Source organism: Sorex fumeus, unplaced genomic scaffold (assembly GCF_029834395.1).
Source record: "Sorex fumeus unplaced genomic scaffold, SorFum_2.1 ptg000047l, whole genome shotgun sequence".
Lineage (NCBI taxonomy): Eukaryota > Metazoa > Chordata > Mammalia > Eulipotyphla > Soricidae > Sorex > Sorex fumeus.
The window spans coordinates 26501580-26517049 of NW_026606104.1; the positions used below are offsets into that span (position 1 = coordinate 26501580).

General features: G+C 38.6%; 1 protein-coding gene across 1 annotated transcript in view; it reads right to left on the bottom strand.

Annotated features, from left to right (window-relative positions):
* The window catches only part of MSH4 (mutS homolog 4), a 122997-nt gene that overhangs the window by 91791 nt on the left and 15736 nt on the right, over positions 1–15470 (bottom strand). The window contains exons 4-7 of the mRNA XM_056122899.1: positions 11377–11537; positions 10555–10665; positions 3611–3726; positions 1162–1335 (exon numbers count right to left, since the gene is read on the bottom strand). Coding sequence (XP_055978874.1) covers positions 1162–1335; positions 3611–3726; positions 10555–10665; positions 11377–11537 — 562 coding nt within the window. The remainder of the gene's footprint in view (positions 1–1161; positions 1336–3610; positions 3727–10554; positions 10666–11376; positions 11538–15470) is intronic.

Below are 15470 nucleotides of genomic sequence, written 5' to 3' on the forward strand. Positions count from 1 at the left end.
ATGTTTACTAGAATCTTTTGCCTACCCCCAAAGAGCATTTTTTTGTGTTTATTTCTTTTAGAATGCAAAATACCTTTCTAAAACGTTATTTAAGTGAAGTATCTGAGCAGACAGACAACAATGGCACAATGATTAAAAATGCAGGGACTGGAGCCACAGTACAGCGGGTAGGGTATTTGCCCTGGATGCGGCAGACCTGGGTTTGATCCCCAGCATCCTATATGGTCCCCTGAGCACCACCAGGAGTAATTCCTGAGTGCAGAGCCAGGAGTAACCCCTGTGCATCTCCAGGGGTGACCCAAAAAGCAAAATACATAAATAAATAAATAAAAATGCACTGAGGGTCAGCTGGCCGAATCAGTGCCTGAATAAATAGTAGTACTCCTACATTTAAAAAAAAAAATGCACGGAGGGGAAAAGAAGAGATGGACAATGAAGCAACATAAGGAAATTGGAGGAAGGTATTGGGCACTTTAGTGGTGGTTATGGGTGGTAACTATACATAAAAACCATAAACATTAACAACTATTATAAACATGACACCTAAAATACAACAATAACAAAAAATAAATTAAAAATAAATTGGGGGGGGGGTGCTGGAGAGATAGCACAGCAGGTAGGGCATTTGCTTTGCACGCGGCCAACCCAGGTTCGATTCCCAGCATCCCATATGGTCCCTTGAGCACCGCCAGGAGTCACTACTAAGTTCAGAGCCAGGAGTAACCCCTATGCATTGCCAGGTGTGACCCAAAAAGCAAAAATATAAAAAAATTTAAAAATAAAAAAATAAAAATAAATAAAAATAAACTGGGGGTAGGAGAGATAGTATAGAGGTTAAAGCACATGCCTTGCATGTGGCGACCTCAGTTCCATCCCTAGCACTACAATGTCCTCTGAGCTTCACTGAGAATAGCCCTGGAAGCTCTGAGCATGGCCAAGTTAGTTCAGAGAATCTCAGGCAGCCCAGAGCCTGAGAAGTACTGCATCACACAACCACTGGTCTGGTTGACCAAGAATCACCGGGGGAGTGACCCCTAAGCACTATTTGGAAGAGGAAAACAAAAACAAAATCCCTGATCATTAGTTCATTAAACAATGTAAAGAAATTCGTAGGAAAAAGACATAACACAACATACTAATGCACACTGTTAAAATTCTTACCTACAGTCTTTGTTGTTAATTAGTAGTTCAAGGTTTTGGGCTGACGAAGAATCTATCATGGCTGTCTGTTCACTGCCCTGGAAACATACTTTTAGAGATTTTGGTGCATAAACTGAATTTTGAATAAATTCAACATATTTTAACAAAGCTGCAACAGCTGCAAGGCAGTAATACCTGTAAGGCAATCAATATTATACTACTTTAAATCTTAGAGAAAAAAAAGTCTATAAAAATAAAACATTCTGGGGCCGGAGTGATAGCATAGCGGGTAGGGCGTTTGCCTTGCACGCAGCTGACCTGGGTTCGATCCCCGGCATCCCATATGGTCCCCCGAGCACCGCCAGGAGTAATTCCTGAGTGCAGAGCCAGGAATGATCCCTGAGCATCAATGGGTGTGACCCAAAAAGCAAAAAAAAAAAAAAAAAAAAAAAAATTCTACCTAAATATTAGAAAATTTTAAAATATTTGTACAGCATTGCTTAAAAGGGAAAAACCATAACAAATATTCCTAATTTTTATATTAGTAAAATAATCTCTCAAACATAAAAGCTGATATAAATAATTTTCTGAGGTTTAACACTAGACTCTGGGCTGGAGCGATAGCACAGCGGTAGGGCGTTTGCCTTGCACGCAGCCAACATGGCCGACCCGAGTTCGATTCCTCCGCCCCTTTCGGAGAGACCGGCAAGCTACCGAGAGTATCTCGCCCGCACGGCAGAGCCTGGCAAGCTCCCCGTGACGTTTTCGATATACCAAACACAGTAACAACAAAGTCTCCAATGGAGACGTTACTGGGCCCGCTCGAGCAAATCGATGATCAACGGGAGGGCCTTTACTTTTACTTTAACACTAGACTCCAACAAACCAAGCATCAGAAGATAGCATTCACAAGTAAATTCTGTCAGTCTCTAATGTGCCATTCTAACAATTTATATGAAGTTGAAAGAGTGAGAGATTTAAAGACAGAGTTAAGAGGAAGGAACTTGGTGAGAGTAGTCATTGTGATTAACAGTGAAACAATGGTATACCTATTACAAATAAAGTTATCTATTTAGCAAGAGTTCTAAGAAATATCCTCTATAAAAATTAAAATAGTAATCAAAAGTCTACCGGTAGGAAGAGGTTGGGTGGAAAGTGACAATAAAGAGCTAGAGCACATACTCTGCATACAAGTCCTGGGCTCAGTTGGAGCCACATATTCCCCCCAAACACCACTAGGAATAACCCCTAAGCACCAAACCAGGAGTTAACCCTGAGCACTACTTAGTGTGGTTCATAAACAGGGGCCTTGAGGACAATGATAGAGGGAGGGGCACATTGGTGGTGAGAGAGGTGTTGAAATATTGAATACCTGAAACAACTGTATTGTGAACAACTTTGTAAATCTCAGTGTTTAAATTAAGTTTTATACCAAAAAAAATCCCACAGAACAATAATATAGCAGGTAAGGAGCTTGTCTTGTATGTAATGGAACCAGGTTCGATTCCAAGCATCCCATATGGTCCCTTGAGCAAAGGAGTGACTCCTGAGCAAAGAGCCAGGGAGAACCCCTGAGCATTGCAGGGTGTGGCCCCAACATTTAAATGTATAAATAAAAATATAATAACCAAATTTGGGGGCTGGGGAGCTTTACTAAAAGACCTACCAAACCCTGTACTATCTCTCCAGCCCAATGTTGATTTTTTAAATAAAATTTTTATTTAGATAACATGATTTATAATTGAATTTAGGCATATAATATTCAAACAGTAATCCTTACTCAGTGCCAACTTTCCTCCACCCAATTTCTACCAGTTCCCTTCCCGCTACTCATCATGCCTCCTTAAAATTGTCAAGATTAGGAGCTGGAGCAATAGCACAGTGGGTAGGGCGTTTGCCTTGCACGCAGCCGACCTGAGTTCGATTCCCAGCATCCCATATGGTTCCCCGAGCACCGCCAGGAGTGATTCCTGAGTGCAAAACAAGGAGTAATCCCTGAGCATTGCTGGGTGTGATCCAAAAAAGCAAAAAAAAAAAGTGTCAAGATTAATTATTGTAGCTTGGGTTTCATGCTTCAGTATTGATGGCTCTGTGGTTTAAACTTATACAAACATCACTCCTCTACACCACCAATGTGTAGGCTCCTGACCCTTGTCCCTATTACCCCATCACTTTTTATTTTTGTTTTTGGGCCACACCCAGGGCTGTAAGGGATCACTACTGGTAGGTCGAGGGTCCATATGGACTGCCTGCGTTCCAAACTGGGTAAGCTGCATGCAGACACACTGCCCACTGTACTATGGCTCTGCCCCCACCCTTCTTATTCTTACTGCCTCTTCTTACTGGTCGTTCCCTTTTTGTCCTTACTATAATCTAGGGCCAGTATTTTTCCCCACCCTGGTATCTTACATTCTCTCGCCACACTGGTGATGGCCCCTCAAAACAAAGACAAACAAAAAAAAATACTTACCTGGACTGAACCTCCATTAGGACAGTGCTGAATTCTGCTATGCATAACTGTTCAATGTATTCTAGTCCTTTTGTTTCATTGAAGTACTTTCTTTGGATAGTAGTGAAATTAACATTCTGAAAAGAAGTTTTAATTTTAAATGTTTAGTTTCATCTACTTGCCCAAACTGCTCTTTTAAACATAAGCTAGTAAATGGATATGAGACTTGAATTTACAGAGATTATTTTTTAATATTTTCCAGAGTTAAAAAATATTTTTTCTCAGTTATTTACAAAAGAAAATAATAATCTGTTTTGCTATGTAAATTACACTAGTCCACAGCTCTTATTAAATTAGACTTGTGAAAATTAACATAGGATAGTCAGTACAATAATGAAGAACAATTATTAAAAGTCTCCACCTTCTAGCAGTTTGACTCTACAGCAAAATGTTTTACATTTGGTTTTACATTTGGTCTTACATACTGCATCATAATGGATCTATACAATAAATTAATCAAAGAAGATTTAAAAAACCAATTCCAGATATCTATGAAGTAAATTTATGTGAGGTAAATGTAATTTACACTGAAGAAAAGGAGACAATGGAACTTTCTTAAAAGAACCAGATAAAAGCATGAAGTTGCTGAGTAAAAAAAAATACTTTGAATAAAAATAATGAACTAAAAAAAGTATTATACTAACAATGAACTATAAAAGAACTTTAAAAAAAACATAAGCAGACAGAGAATTTATTATGTGGCAGAGTGTTTGTAAGTTATCTCATTTCATCATCACAAAAACCCATGGTGTAAGTCTTATTAACTCCAATTTTCCTGTAAGTAAAATTCTTAGAACTCAAGTAATTTTTCTAATATCATACAGTAGAAATGTACCAGAGCTAAGATATGAATTTATATTTTTCTATAAAATTCATGTTTCTTCCACTTGTTACTGCTTCTAATTTAATGTGTAATAATGATAATAATTATAATACTGGGGCCGGAGAGATGATAGTACTGTGGGTAAAGCATTTGCCTTGCATGCAGCTGATCCAGGTTCAATCCCCGGCATCCCATATGATCCTCCAAATACCACTAGGAGTAATTCCTGAGTGTAGAGCCAGGAGTAACCCCTGAACATCACTGGGTGAGACCCAAAAAGAAAAAAATCATGATAATAATTATAATACTAACTTTTCCCTCTGCTAATAATACTTTTACCTCAAATACCAAGCACACCATATGGCACATCTGGGTTCAATTTCTGCCATCCCATATGTTCCCCTGAACCCATCAAGAATGATCCCTGAGAGATGCAGATCAAAACCACAATGAGATACCATCTCACACCTCAGAGACTGGCCCACATTCAAAAGAACAAAAGCAATCGATGCTGGCGTGGATGTGGCGAGAAAGGGACACTCCTTCACTGTTGGTGGGAATGTCCACTGGTTCAGCCCTTCTGGAAAACAGTATGGACGATTCTCAAAAAATTAGAAATTGAGCTCCCATTTGACCCAGCAATACCACTCCTGGGAATATATCCCAGAGAGGCAAAAATGTATAGTCGAAGTGACATCTGCACTTGTTTGTTCATTGCAGCACTCTTTACAATAGCCAGAAACTGGAAGAAACCTGAATGCCCAAGAACAGATGACTGGTTAAAGAAACTTTGGTACATCTACACAATGGAGTACTATGTAGCTGTTAGAAAAGATGAAGTCATGAAATTTACATACAAGTGGTACAATATGGAAAGTATTATGCTAAGCGAAATGAGTCAGAAAGAGAGGGATAGACATAGAAAGATTGCATTCATCTGGGGGATATAAAGTAACAAAGTATGAGATTAATACCCAAGAATAGCTGAGATCAGCACCAGGAGGATTACTCCATAACTTAGAGGCCAGCCGGGTATCCTAGAGGAAAGGGCTGTTCAGATAGAGAAGGGAGCACCAAATAAAGGATGTTTGGAGGATCCTCCCAGGAGGGGAGATGCATGTCGAAAGTAGACTATGGACTGAACATGTTTGCCACTGAATGCCTCTTTTGCAGACCACAACACCCAAAAGGAGAAAGAGAACACAGGGGATTGCCCTGCCACAGAGACAGGGGGGATGGGGGGATGGGGGTGGGAGGGATATTATCCATGGTGGTGGAAAATGGGCACTGGTGGAGGGATGGGTATCTGATCATTGTATAATTGAAACCCAAGCACAAAAAATTGTAAATCTACAACTTTAAAAAAAATAAAATAAAATAAAGGGGAAAAAAAAAAAAGTCTCCACCTTCTAGCAGTTTGACTCTACAGCAAAATGTTTTACATTTGGTTTTACATTTGGTCTTACATACTGCATCATAATGGATCTATACAATAAATTAATCAAAGAAGATTTAAAAAACCAATTCCAGATATCTATGAAGTAAATTTATGTGAGGTAAATGTAATTTACACTGAAGAAAAGGAGACAATGGAACTTTCTTAAAAGAACCAGATAAAAGCATGAAGTTGCTGAGTAAAAAAAAATACTTTGAATAAAAATAATGAACTAAAAAAAGTATTATACTAACAATGAACTATAAAAGAACTTTAAAAAAAACATAAGCAGACAGAGAATTTATTATGTGGCAGAGTGTTTGAAAGTTATCTCATTTCATCGTCACAATAACCCATGGTGTAAGTCTTATTAACTCCAATTTTCCTGTAAGTAAAATTCTTAGAACTCAAGTAATTTTTCTAATATCATACAGTAGAAATGTACCAGAGCTAAGATATGAATTTATATTTTTCTATAAAATTCATGTTTCTTCCACTTGTTACTGCTTCTAATTTAATGTGTAATAATGATAATAATTTTAATACTGGGGCCGGAGAGATGATAGTACTGTGGGTAAAGCATTTGCCTTGCATGCAGCTGATCCAGGTTCAATCCCCGGCATCCCATATGATCCTCCAAATACCACTAGGAGTAATTCCTGAGTGTAGAGCCAGGAGTAACCCCTGAACATCACTGGGTGAGACCCAAAAAGAAAAAAATCATGATAATAATTATAATACTAACTTTTCCCTCTGCTAATAATACTTTTACCTCAAATACCAAGCACACCATATGGCACATCTGGGTTCAATTTCTGCCATCCCATATGTTCCCCTGAACCCATCAAGAATGATCCCTGAGAGATGCAGATCAAAACCACAATGAGATACCATCTCACACCTCAGAGACTGGCCCACATTCAAAAGAACAAAAGCAATCGATGCTGGCGCTGATGTGGCGAGAAAGGGACACTCCTTCACTGTTGGTGGGAATGTCGACTGGTTCAGCCCTTCTGGAAAACAGTATGGACGATTCTCAAAAAATTAGAAATTGAGCTCCCATGTGACCCAGCAATACCACTCCTGGGAATATATCCCAGAGAGGCAAAAATGTATAGTCGAAGTGACATCTGCACTTGTTTGTTCATTGCAGCACTCTTTACAATAGCCAGAAACTGGAAGATACCTGAATGCCCAAGAACAGATGACTGGTTAAAGAAACTTTGGTACATCTACACAATGGAGTACTATGTAGCTGTTAGAAAAGATGAAGTCATGAAATTTACATACAAGTGGTACAATATGGAAAGTATCATGCTAAGCGAAATGAGTCAGAAAGAGAGGGATAGACATAGAAAGATTGCATTCATCTGGGGAATATAAAGTAACAAAATATGAGATTAATACCCAAGAATAGCTGAGATCAGCACCAGGAGGATTACTCCATAACTTAGAGGCCAGCCGGGTATCCTAGAGGAAAGGGCAGTTCAGATAGAGAAGGGAGCACCAAATAAAGGGTGTTTGGAGGATCCTCCCAGGAGGGGAGATGCATGTCGAAAGTAGACTATGGACTGAACATGTTTGGCACTCAATGCCTCTTTTGCAGACCACAACACCCAAAAGGAGAGAGAGAACACAGGGGATTGCCCTGCCACAGAGGCAGGGGGGGATGGGGGGATGGGGGTGGGGGGATATTATCCATGGTGGTGGAAAATGGGCACTGGTGGAGGGATGGGTATCTGATCATTGTATAATCGAAACCCAAGCACAAAAAATTGTAAATCTACAACTGTACCTCATGGTGTTTCACTAATAAAAAAAAATTTAGCAGGACATTTACAAAACTTTTGGAGGACCCACATTTGGTGGTGCTCAGGGTTTACTCCCTGCACAGGGGTCACTCCTGGCAGGCTCAGGGGACCATAAGGGATGCCAGATTTTGAACTTGCTCAACCTTTTTCTTTCTTTTTTTTAAAAATTTTTATTAGTGAAACACCATGAGGTACAGTTGTAGACTTACAAATTTTGTGCTTGGGTTTCAGTTATACAATGATCAAGTACTCATCCCTCCACCAGTGCCCATTTTCCACCACCACGGGTTCCAGTATCCCTCCCACCCCCCATCCCCCCAATCCCACCCTGCCTCTGTGTCAGGGCATTCCATTTTGTTCTCTCTCTTCTTTTGCGTGTTGCGGTTTGCAAAAGAGGCATTGAGTGGCAATCATATTTGGTCTATAGTCTACTTTCAGCATGCTTCTCCCATCCTGGGAGGATCCTCCCAACACCCTTTACTTGGTGCTCCCTTCTCTATCTGAGCTATTTTTCCCCCTAGCATATGTGGCTGGCATCCAAACCATGGTTGCTCAACCTTTTTCAATGCAAGTACCTACAAGCACTTGACATCTCTAAGAACCTATATGAGCATCTAGCTAGTCAAACCCAGTTTCAACATAATATTACCTTCCATTCTGCCCTGCCACAGAGGCAGATTGGGATGGGGGGATGAGGGGTGGGAGGGATGCTGGGACCTGTGGCGGTGGAGAATGTGCACTGGTGGAGGGATGGGTAATTGATCATTGTATAACTGAAACCCAAGCACAAACATTTGTAAGTTTACAACTGTACCTCATGGTTTTTCAATAATAAAAATGAAAAAAAAAATTTAAAAAAAGAATGATCCCTGAGCACAGAACCATTCCCTTTTTTTAAGAAGCTTAAGCTGAATTCTGTTATTTACCACAAAAGACTGAGAAAGACTGTCTTGTTCGTCAAATCCATGTTCTCCCTTGAACATTCTCCCTTGAACATCGTTCCCTCTTGCTTGTCTCTATTTCCACTCTGGAGAAACCTAAGTTCTCTCTTGAAAACATGCTTATCTTTCTTGTCCCTCACATCTTTCTAAATAAATAAATAAATCTTTCAATAAAAACTATCTTGCAAAAAAACAAAACAAAACAAAACAAAAACCTACTTAAGAATGCCTTGTCAGAATAAAATCACTAAAATGGTAAGGTATACAAAAAGAAGTCTGATGTAATAAGTGAAAGATACAACAGATAAAGAAACCTATCTAACAGAGATAATGGAATTACAACAGGGACCATTTTGTTGGCAATGAAACAAAGACAGCTAAACTACACAGGATCTCTAAAAGCATCACAACAAATTTTCTATGAATACAACTATTAAATATGATAAAAAACAATAAGAAACATGCTGAACATCAAATCTCAACTAGATTCCAAATGTGCTAAAATCTGCAAACATAACAAAATAGAGTATATTCTGAAAATAATTTGCACTAGATAATTATTTCAACTAAAATGCTGCCTACTTGGTTTGGAACCACAGCCCTTATTCCACAAAAGAGGAAAAAATTATGGAGTGAAGGAAAAAAACTAAATGGCAGAAAGCCACTTATTGAAAGAGAACATTGGTTAGATAAATTATCAGAGCTTCTAGCTGTCACAGAACCACAGATGAAAACTAGAGTAGTGGAATAGTAAACTACCTGTGAAGCAATACACAGTAACATGGAATGCTGAAATAATTCATAAAAAAAAATGAAATTCTCTAAAATAAATAGTACAGGGCTGTTACTCAGAAGAAGAGCACATGCATGCCTCACAAGTGTGAGGTCTAGGTTTAATCACTAGCACCTTAACTCATTAATTATACTGACACCAAGGGCTAGAGCTATAGCACAGCGGGTTAGGCATTTGCCTTACACACAGCCAACATGGCTGACCCGAGTTCTATTACTCTGCCCCTCTCGGAGAGCCCAGCAAGCTACCCAGAGTATCTCGCCCGCATGGCAAAAGCCTGGCAAGCTACCCGTGACGTATTCGATATGCCAAACACAGTAACAAGTCTCACAATGTTACTGGGCCCGCTTGAGCAAATCGATGAACAACGGGAGGACAGTGACAGTGACAGTGACAGTGACAGTGACAATTAGGATAAAATTAAAAGAAAAGGTACTTAGGAATCTCATAGGATGGCTCAAGAGTATACTTTGTTTTCTTGGTAAGCTCAAGGTCCTGAGTTCAAACTCCAGTGCCACCACTCATGCTGAAATGAGAACAGTCCTCTCTCTGTGATCCTTGGTGTTAGAAGGGCCTACCCAGAAAAATGGTTCAGTCACCTAAACACATGCCATATTCACTAAGGTGATTGTCCCAAGGTCTGAGGTCCCTAACCTGAGATCTTTTTTATTTTCATAAGGTTGTTCACATTAATTGATTACACGCCAGAGGAATATATTTTTAAAGGTACTTACTGGTGATTTATATGCCCAAGAGAAAAGTAACTTCAATTTCAAATAATCTAACAAAACAATAATTTTCAAGAATCTATACCTAAGAAAATTCAAGTCTTCCCTACAGATCTGCCTCCCACAGACTGAGAAAACTCCTTAAAACATTTTTTCTTTTGTTTAATGGAAATCAAGGGCGCCAAATTAAATACTCGAGCTCCTTATTCTTTTGATATAAAAGCAGTCCCTTAGATTAGGACTAATATTTAATGAGTACTTTAGGGAACTGAACATAAAGTTCTAATATTATTGTTCTTTAGAATGATGTTTAAAAATAGATTTTAAATAAACTAAGATCTTGGATGTTAATATAGCTAATAAAAATTACTTACCTTGAAATTTTCTGTGATTAAAGTAAACAACTTGGTTGAATTTCCCACAACACAAGCAGTATTTGACATTATTATTTCCAAAGGAGTTAAAATTTTGAGTTTAGTAATCACCTAAAATTATTTGAATAAATAATTTTTAAATGTAAATTGAGCATTTCTAAAACAAAAAAATCCATATTTTTATGAGAAAGCATACTCAAAATTAATTCATATATACTCAAAATTACAACTGCCATTTAATTAAAATAAATTTCTAGGAGCCAGAGATATAACACAGATGTTAAGGCTCTTGCCTTGCATGCAGCCTATCCTGGTTCAACCCTCAGAATTGCATAATGGTCTCCCTCCCCCGGCACCACCAAAAGTGACCACTAAATAGAGAGAGAAATAGGAGTAAGTCCTGAGCACTGCCAAGTGTGACGCCAAATCCCCACAAGTATAAACACACATACATATTTATAATAATGCATAAAAATGTTAATTTTATAAAATTATAATAGCATCACTAATATAGATAGAGCAGCACTACATCCTTGAGCTATTGCACTGAACTACCAACACAATCCAGTCAGCCAAAAATCACTGTTAAGCCCCCCTAGTCTCCTGAGAACCGCCTGAAAGACTGCCCAAAACTGAAATAATAAAAATGAATAAATAAAAGAAAGATTTAATACAATCTTATTTTTATTCCATGTAACTTACACTGGTATAACTGAGAATAACTTTATTCTGCAAAAATTAAACTAATTAGGAAAGCACTAATTGAAAAAATCTGCATAAGACCCATACAATTACATATACATTAGAATTATAAATACATACCTTTGCATATGTTGTGTTGTCTGCAAATTGAGATAGTATTATCTGTGGACTTTTTAAATCAATACTTGCCATTCCTATTTCACCTCTAGCAAGTCCTCTCCCTTCCACAACAGATACAATAACTGATGGAGAGTGTGCAGAAACTGCAGATGAAGATGCAGCTGTGAAAGTTTTTTAAGAAAATAAACATTTATAATAATTTCTAATTCTTTTCAGAAAATATCCAACTTTAAAGTTTTGCCAAAACTAAATTTCATATTTGGAAATAATACATTTATTCACTATTATTTTGCACTTTATTGGAGTTTTAAAAAAAACATTAAATTTGGGGCAAAAATAAAATCTAGATTGCCTACCTTTAACTGTCACGTTTTGGGGGAGTCAATGGTCAAGGTTTACTCCTAGCTTTGTGCTCAAGGATCACTCCTAGTAGCATTTAAAAAATGCTATGTGGTATCGGGCACACACCCGGCTCAAATGAGTACATGGCAAGCACCTCACCCACAATCATAAAATCATAAAATACTGTGTAATAATTTCCCTAAGAGTCAACCAAAAGATCATATAGGACAATATATAAGGTGCATTTTATAAATAAGAAACTTTACAGAATAAGCTCAAATTATGAAATATCTGTATAATGTTGGATTAACATATTGAGAATGTTCTACATTCTTTCCTTGCATTAGCTCATTTAATTGTCAATTCTACCAAACAGATATCTTTACTTTTATTCTCATTCCCATCCATTTGTTGTTGTAATGATGGGAGTTCACACACAACTTGGTACTGCCTGAAAATTGCAGGCAATGCTTGCAAATGTCCTGGGGTGGGATGTGCACATTTCTTAGTTGTGGTCCTCAAGCATATAGTGATTGCAGTGCTTTCTAGGAATTGTACACTCGGTTGCAGTGTACCAGAGACGGAATGATTTGTTGTAGCACTAAATATTTCCAACAGCAGTCATTAGGACCATATCCAGGCATATGAAGCTACATTAGGGACTGAACTTGTGGCTTTCCCAGGTATCAGGCTTGCAGAGTTGGTACTGTTCTGCCACTACACCATCCTCAGGCCCTGAAATCATTATTGTTTTCCATTTACTGAGAAAGTTACTGAAGTATGGGTGAGTCTGGGAACTGGAAATTATACCCAAGCAGTTTGACTCCAAAGCGGGTACCACATTACTGATTTTGAGATTTGTGTCTTAAAATCTATGAATACGTAAACTGGTTGCCCCTTCTAAATCCAACCTTCCTTCATGTCTAAACTTAAGCCCTTATCAAGTATCAAGCCCTTATCACAGTGATTATAGGAATTAACTTCAATATAAGCTAAGGCACTACCCAGAAAAGGGTGTACACCCTCAGAAAAAGAAACACTATAGGAGAATCTAAAGGTCATGATAAGCATATGAAAGAACCATCAAGAGCCCAAGGATTTTTCTGTGATAGCAACCAGATGAATTTTTATGTATGCAAATAACACCAAGCCAAGAGAATTTGGAGAAATTGTATGCAACCCTCATCCAAAAACCATTTTTTTTGCTTTTTGGAGAAGCCTGTGCTCTCATTTGTTCTCTCTCTCTCTCTCTCTCTCTCTCTCTCTCTCTCTCTCTCTCTCTCTCTGTCCCCCCTCTGTCTTTCCCTCTCAAAGAATCTCTTTCTACATCTCTGTCTCTCTCTGTCTCTTCCCACCCCAGTTTCCTGCTCCCCTCACGCTTCTCAGTAAATTTCTTGAAATAAAACAACTGTGTCACTAAAAATAAATAAGTAAAATAATTGCGATAATGTAGAAATGTTTCAAGGTATGTGAAATCATGTAAACATAGGGAATTATTCATGGGTTTTAAAAAATCATAAAATGACATAAAAAGGTGACAAAAAAGTGAGGAGGAGGGTTATTTATGAATAGCATTTTCAATCCTGATTATCAAGGAAAATCACATTTCTAAGCAGTGGACAAAGACAATTACTCTAGGACCCAGATGATTCTCAAAGGCACTGAGGAAATATTAAACTTTAATATTTCCAATATTAAAGTTTAATGGAAAACTATAGTAACCCCAAAAAAAGACACAATGATAATAAACTTAGATTCCTTTCAGCAATAAACGTTTGGGTCACTCCATTACTGAAAGTAAGGGAAACACAGAAGGGACACTAGAAAAAGAAAGCATAGATAACTGAAGTCCCATGATCTGTAGAGTTAAAAACTAGTAGCTCTGGCAATTTTCAAGCTTTACTTTAAGCATGGTTTCCTTGTATAAAGTAACAATTATCTTCTCTCTTATCTTCATTTTATGAAAGTTTTACACACAACTATTCAGAGCTTAACTTTTAAACTTAGTCTATAAATAAAATAATCAATAGAATCAGGACTGAATGTGTGATTATTATCATACTGAGTGCTAGACTGTGAGACTTCAAACTTTAGAAAACAATAACAACTTCACTGATAAGGACAATAGATGCATCTTTTTAGGTACTCCTATACAGGCATTCTGCTATCATAAAAGAAAGCTAAACGTATATATAAGGAGATATATATATGTGTGTGTGTTTATATATATAGAAATGATGTCAGTTTCCAAATTATTGTCACTGAACTCTAAATTCACCCTTTAATATCAACTCTGCAATGAAGGACAGAATTCCTGGGAGAGAGGGAATGTCTCAATGACAAGAATGCCTTCCTTGCAAGGATGAGGCCACACATGACAATGATTCTTATGTACCACACACAGTCACTGCTTCTCTGCTAATTGAGATCACCAGCATCACTAAAAACTGGGTAATCCCAGGCAAACACTGCAACTAAAACTAAAATTCATGAGTCCAGAGAAATAAGACACATATGTTGCAAACAGCTGACTCTGGCTTGATCCCTGCACCACATTTCTCCCCATCCTGGGTATAATCCTGGAGGTCCATGAGCACCACTATAGGTAATCCTGAAGCTGTCTAAACACCACTGGGGTAGCACTGTAGCACTGTCCTCCGGTTGCTCATCCATTTGCTCGAGTGGGCACCAGCAACGTCTCCATTGTGAGACTTGTTGTTACTGTTTTTGTGATATCGAATACGCCACGGGGAGCTTGCCAGGCTGTGCAATGCAGACGGGATACTCTCGGTAGCTTGCCAGGCTCTCCAAAAGGGACATAGGAATCGAATCCAGGTCAGCCACATGCAAGGCAAACTGCCCTACCCGCTGTGCTACCGCTCCAGCCCACCACTGGGGTACCCTGAATAATCCCTAGCACCAGCACCATACGGCCTAAGCAGCATTGTCTCCTCAGCCCTTGCACTATCCTACTGGCTTGGTTGGCCAAGAATCACTAGGAAAGGCTCCCAGCATACTGAAAACTGCATGAGAGACACCAAAAAAAGATAACTAAAATTTATGCAAGCACTACAGCCAGGTATAAGACTCCCAGCAAACACATTTGCCAGTACCAAAATTAAAGTTTATAACCTCCACCAAGCACATACGGTCCCTCATGCACAGCTAGAATGTGCATGAGCACCACAACTAAAAAGTACACACCTCAGCAAGCATCACAACCAAATGTGCAATCATAACAACCACTCGTGTGTGCAACTTCAGTTACTCCTAACATCCGCAGACAAGCAGAATGGGAAGAGGAAACCCTTTTTTAAAGACATTCCTTTAAGCATTTTCCTTTCAAGTATATATAAATAGAGTATAATGTAAAGTTTTCTCAGTAGAGGTCACTGATGGACCCTGCAGGATGAAGGATTCTCCAGCAATTTCCACTGCGGCACAGTGATCAGTGGTGAATGAGGACATCTGGTGGTGATATGCTCCAGCCACACATCCAAGATGTCCTTTGGCAATTTCACAGATGCAGTGACACGGTAATAATCTTTTGACAGCCCTATGGAAACAAACATCTTGTGTTCTAGGCCTCCTGGCCACAACAGTGCCCTAAATCCCTCTGCTTTTTTTTTGTCTCCTTGAGTTTGTCTCCCATCATTAAATTCAAGCAATAATCCTTCCAACTGGGAGATCCAGATCCCCTACCCATACCAGAGTCACAACTACTATACATCCATCACCAGTTACAGTTCCTC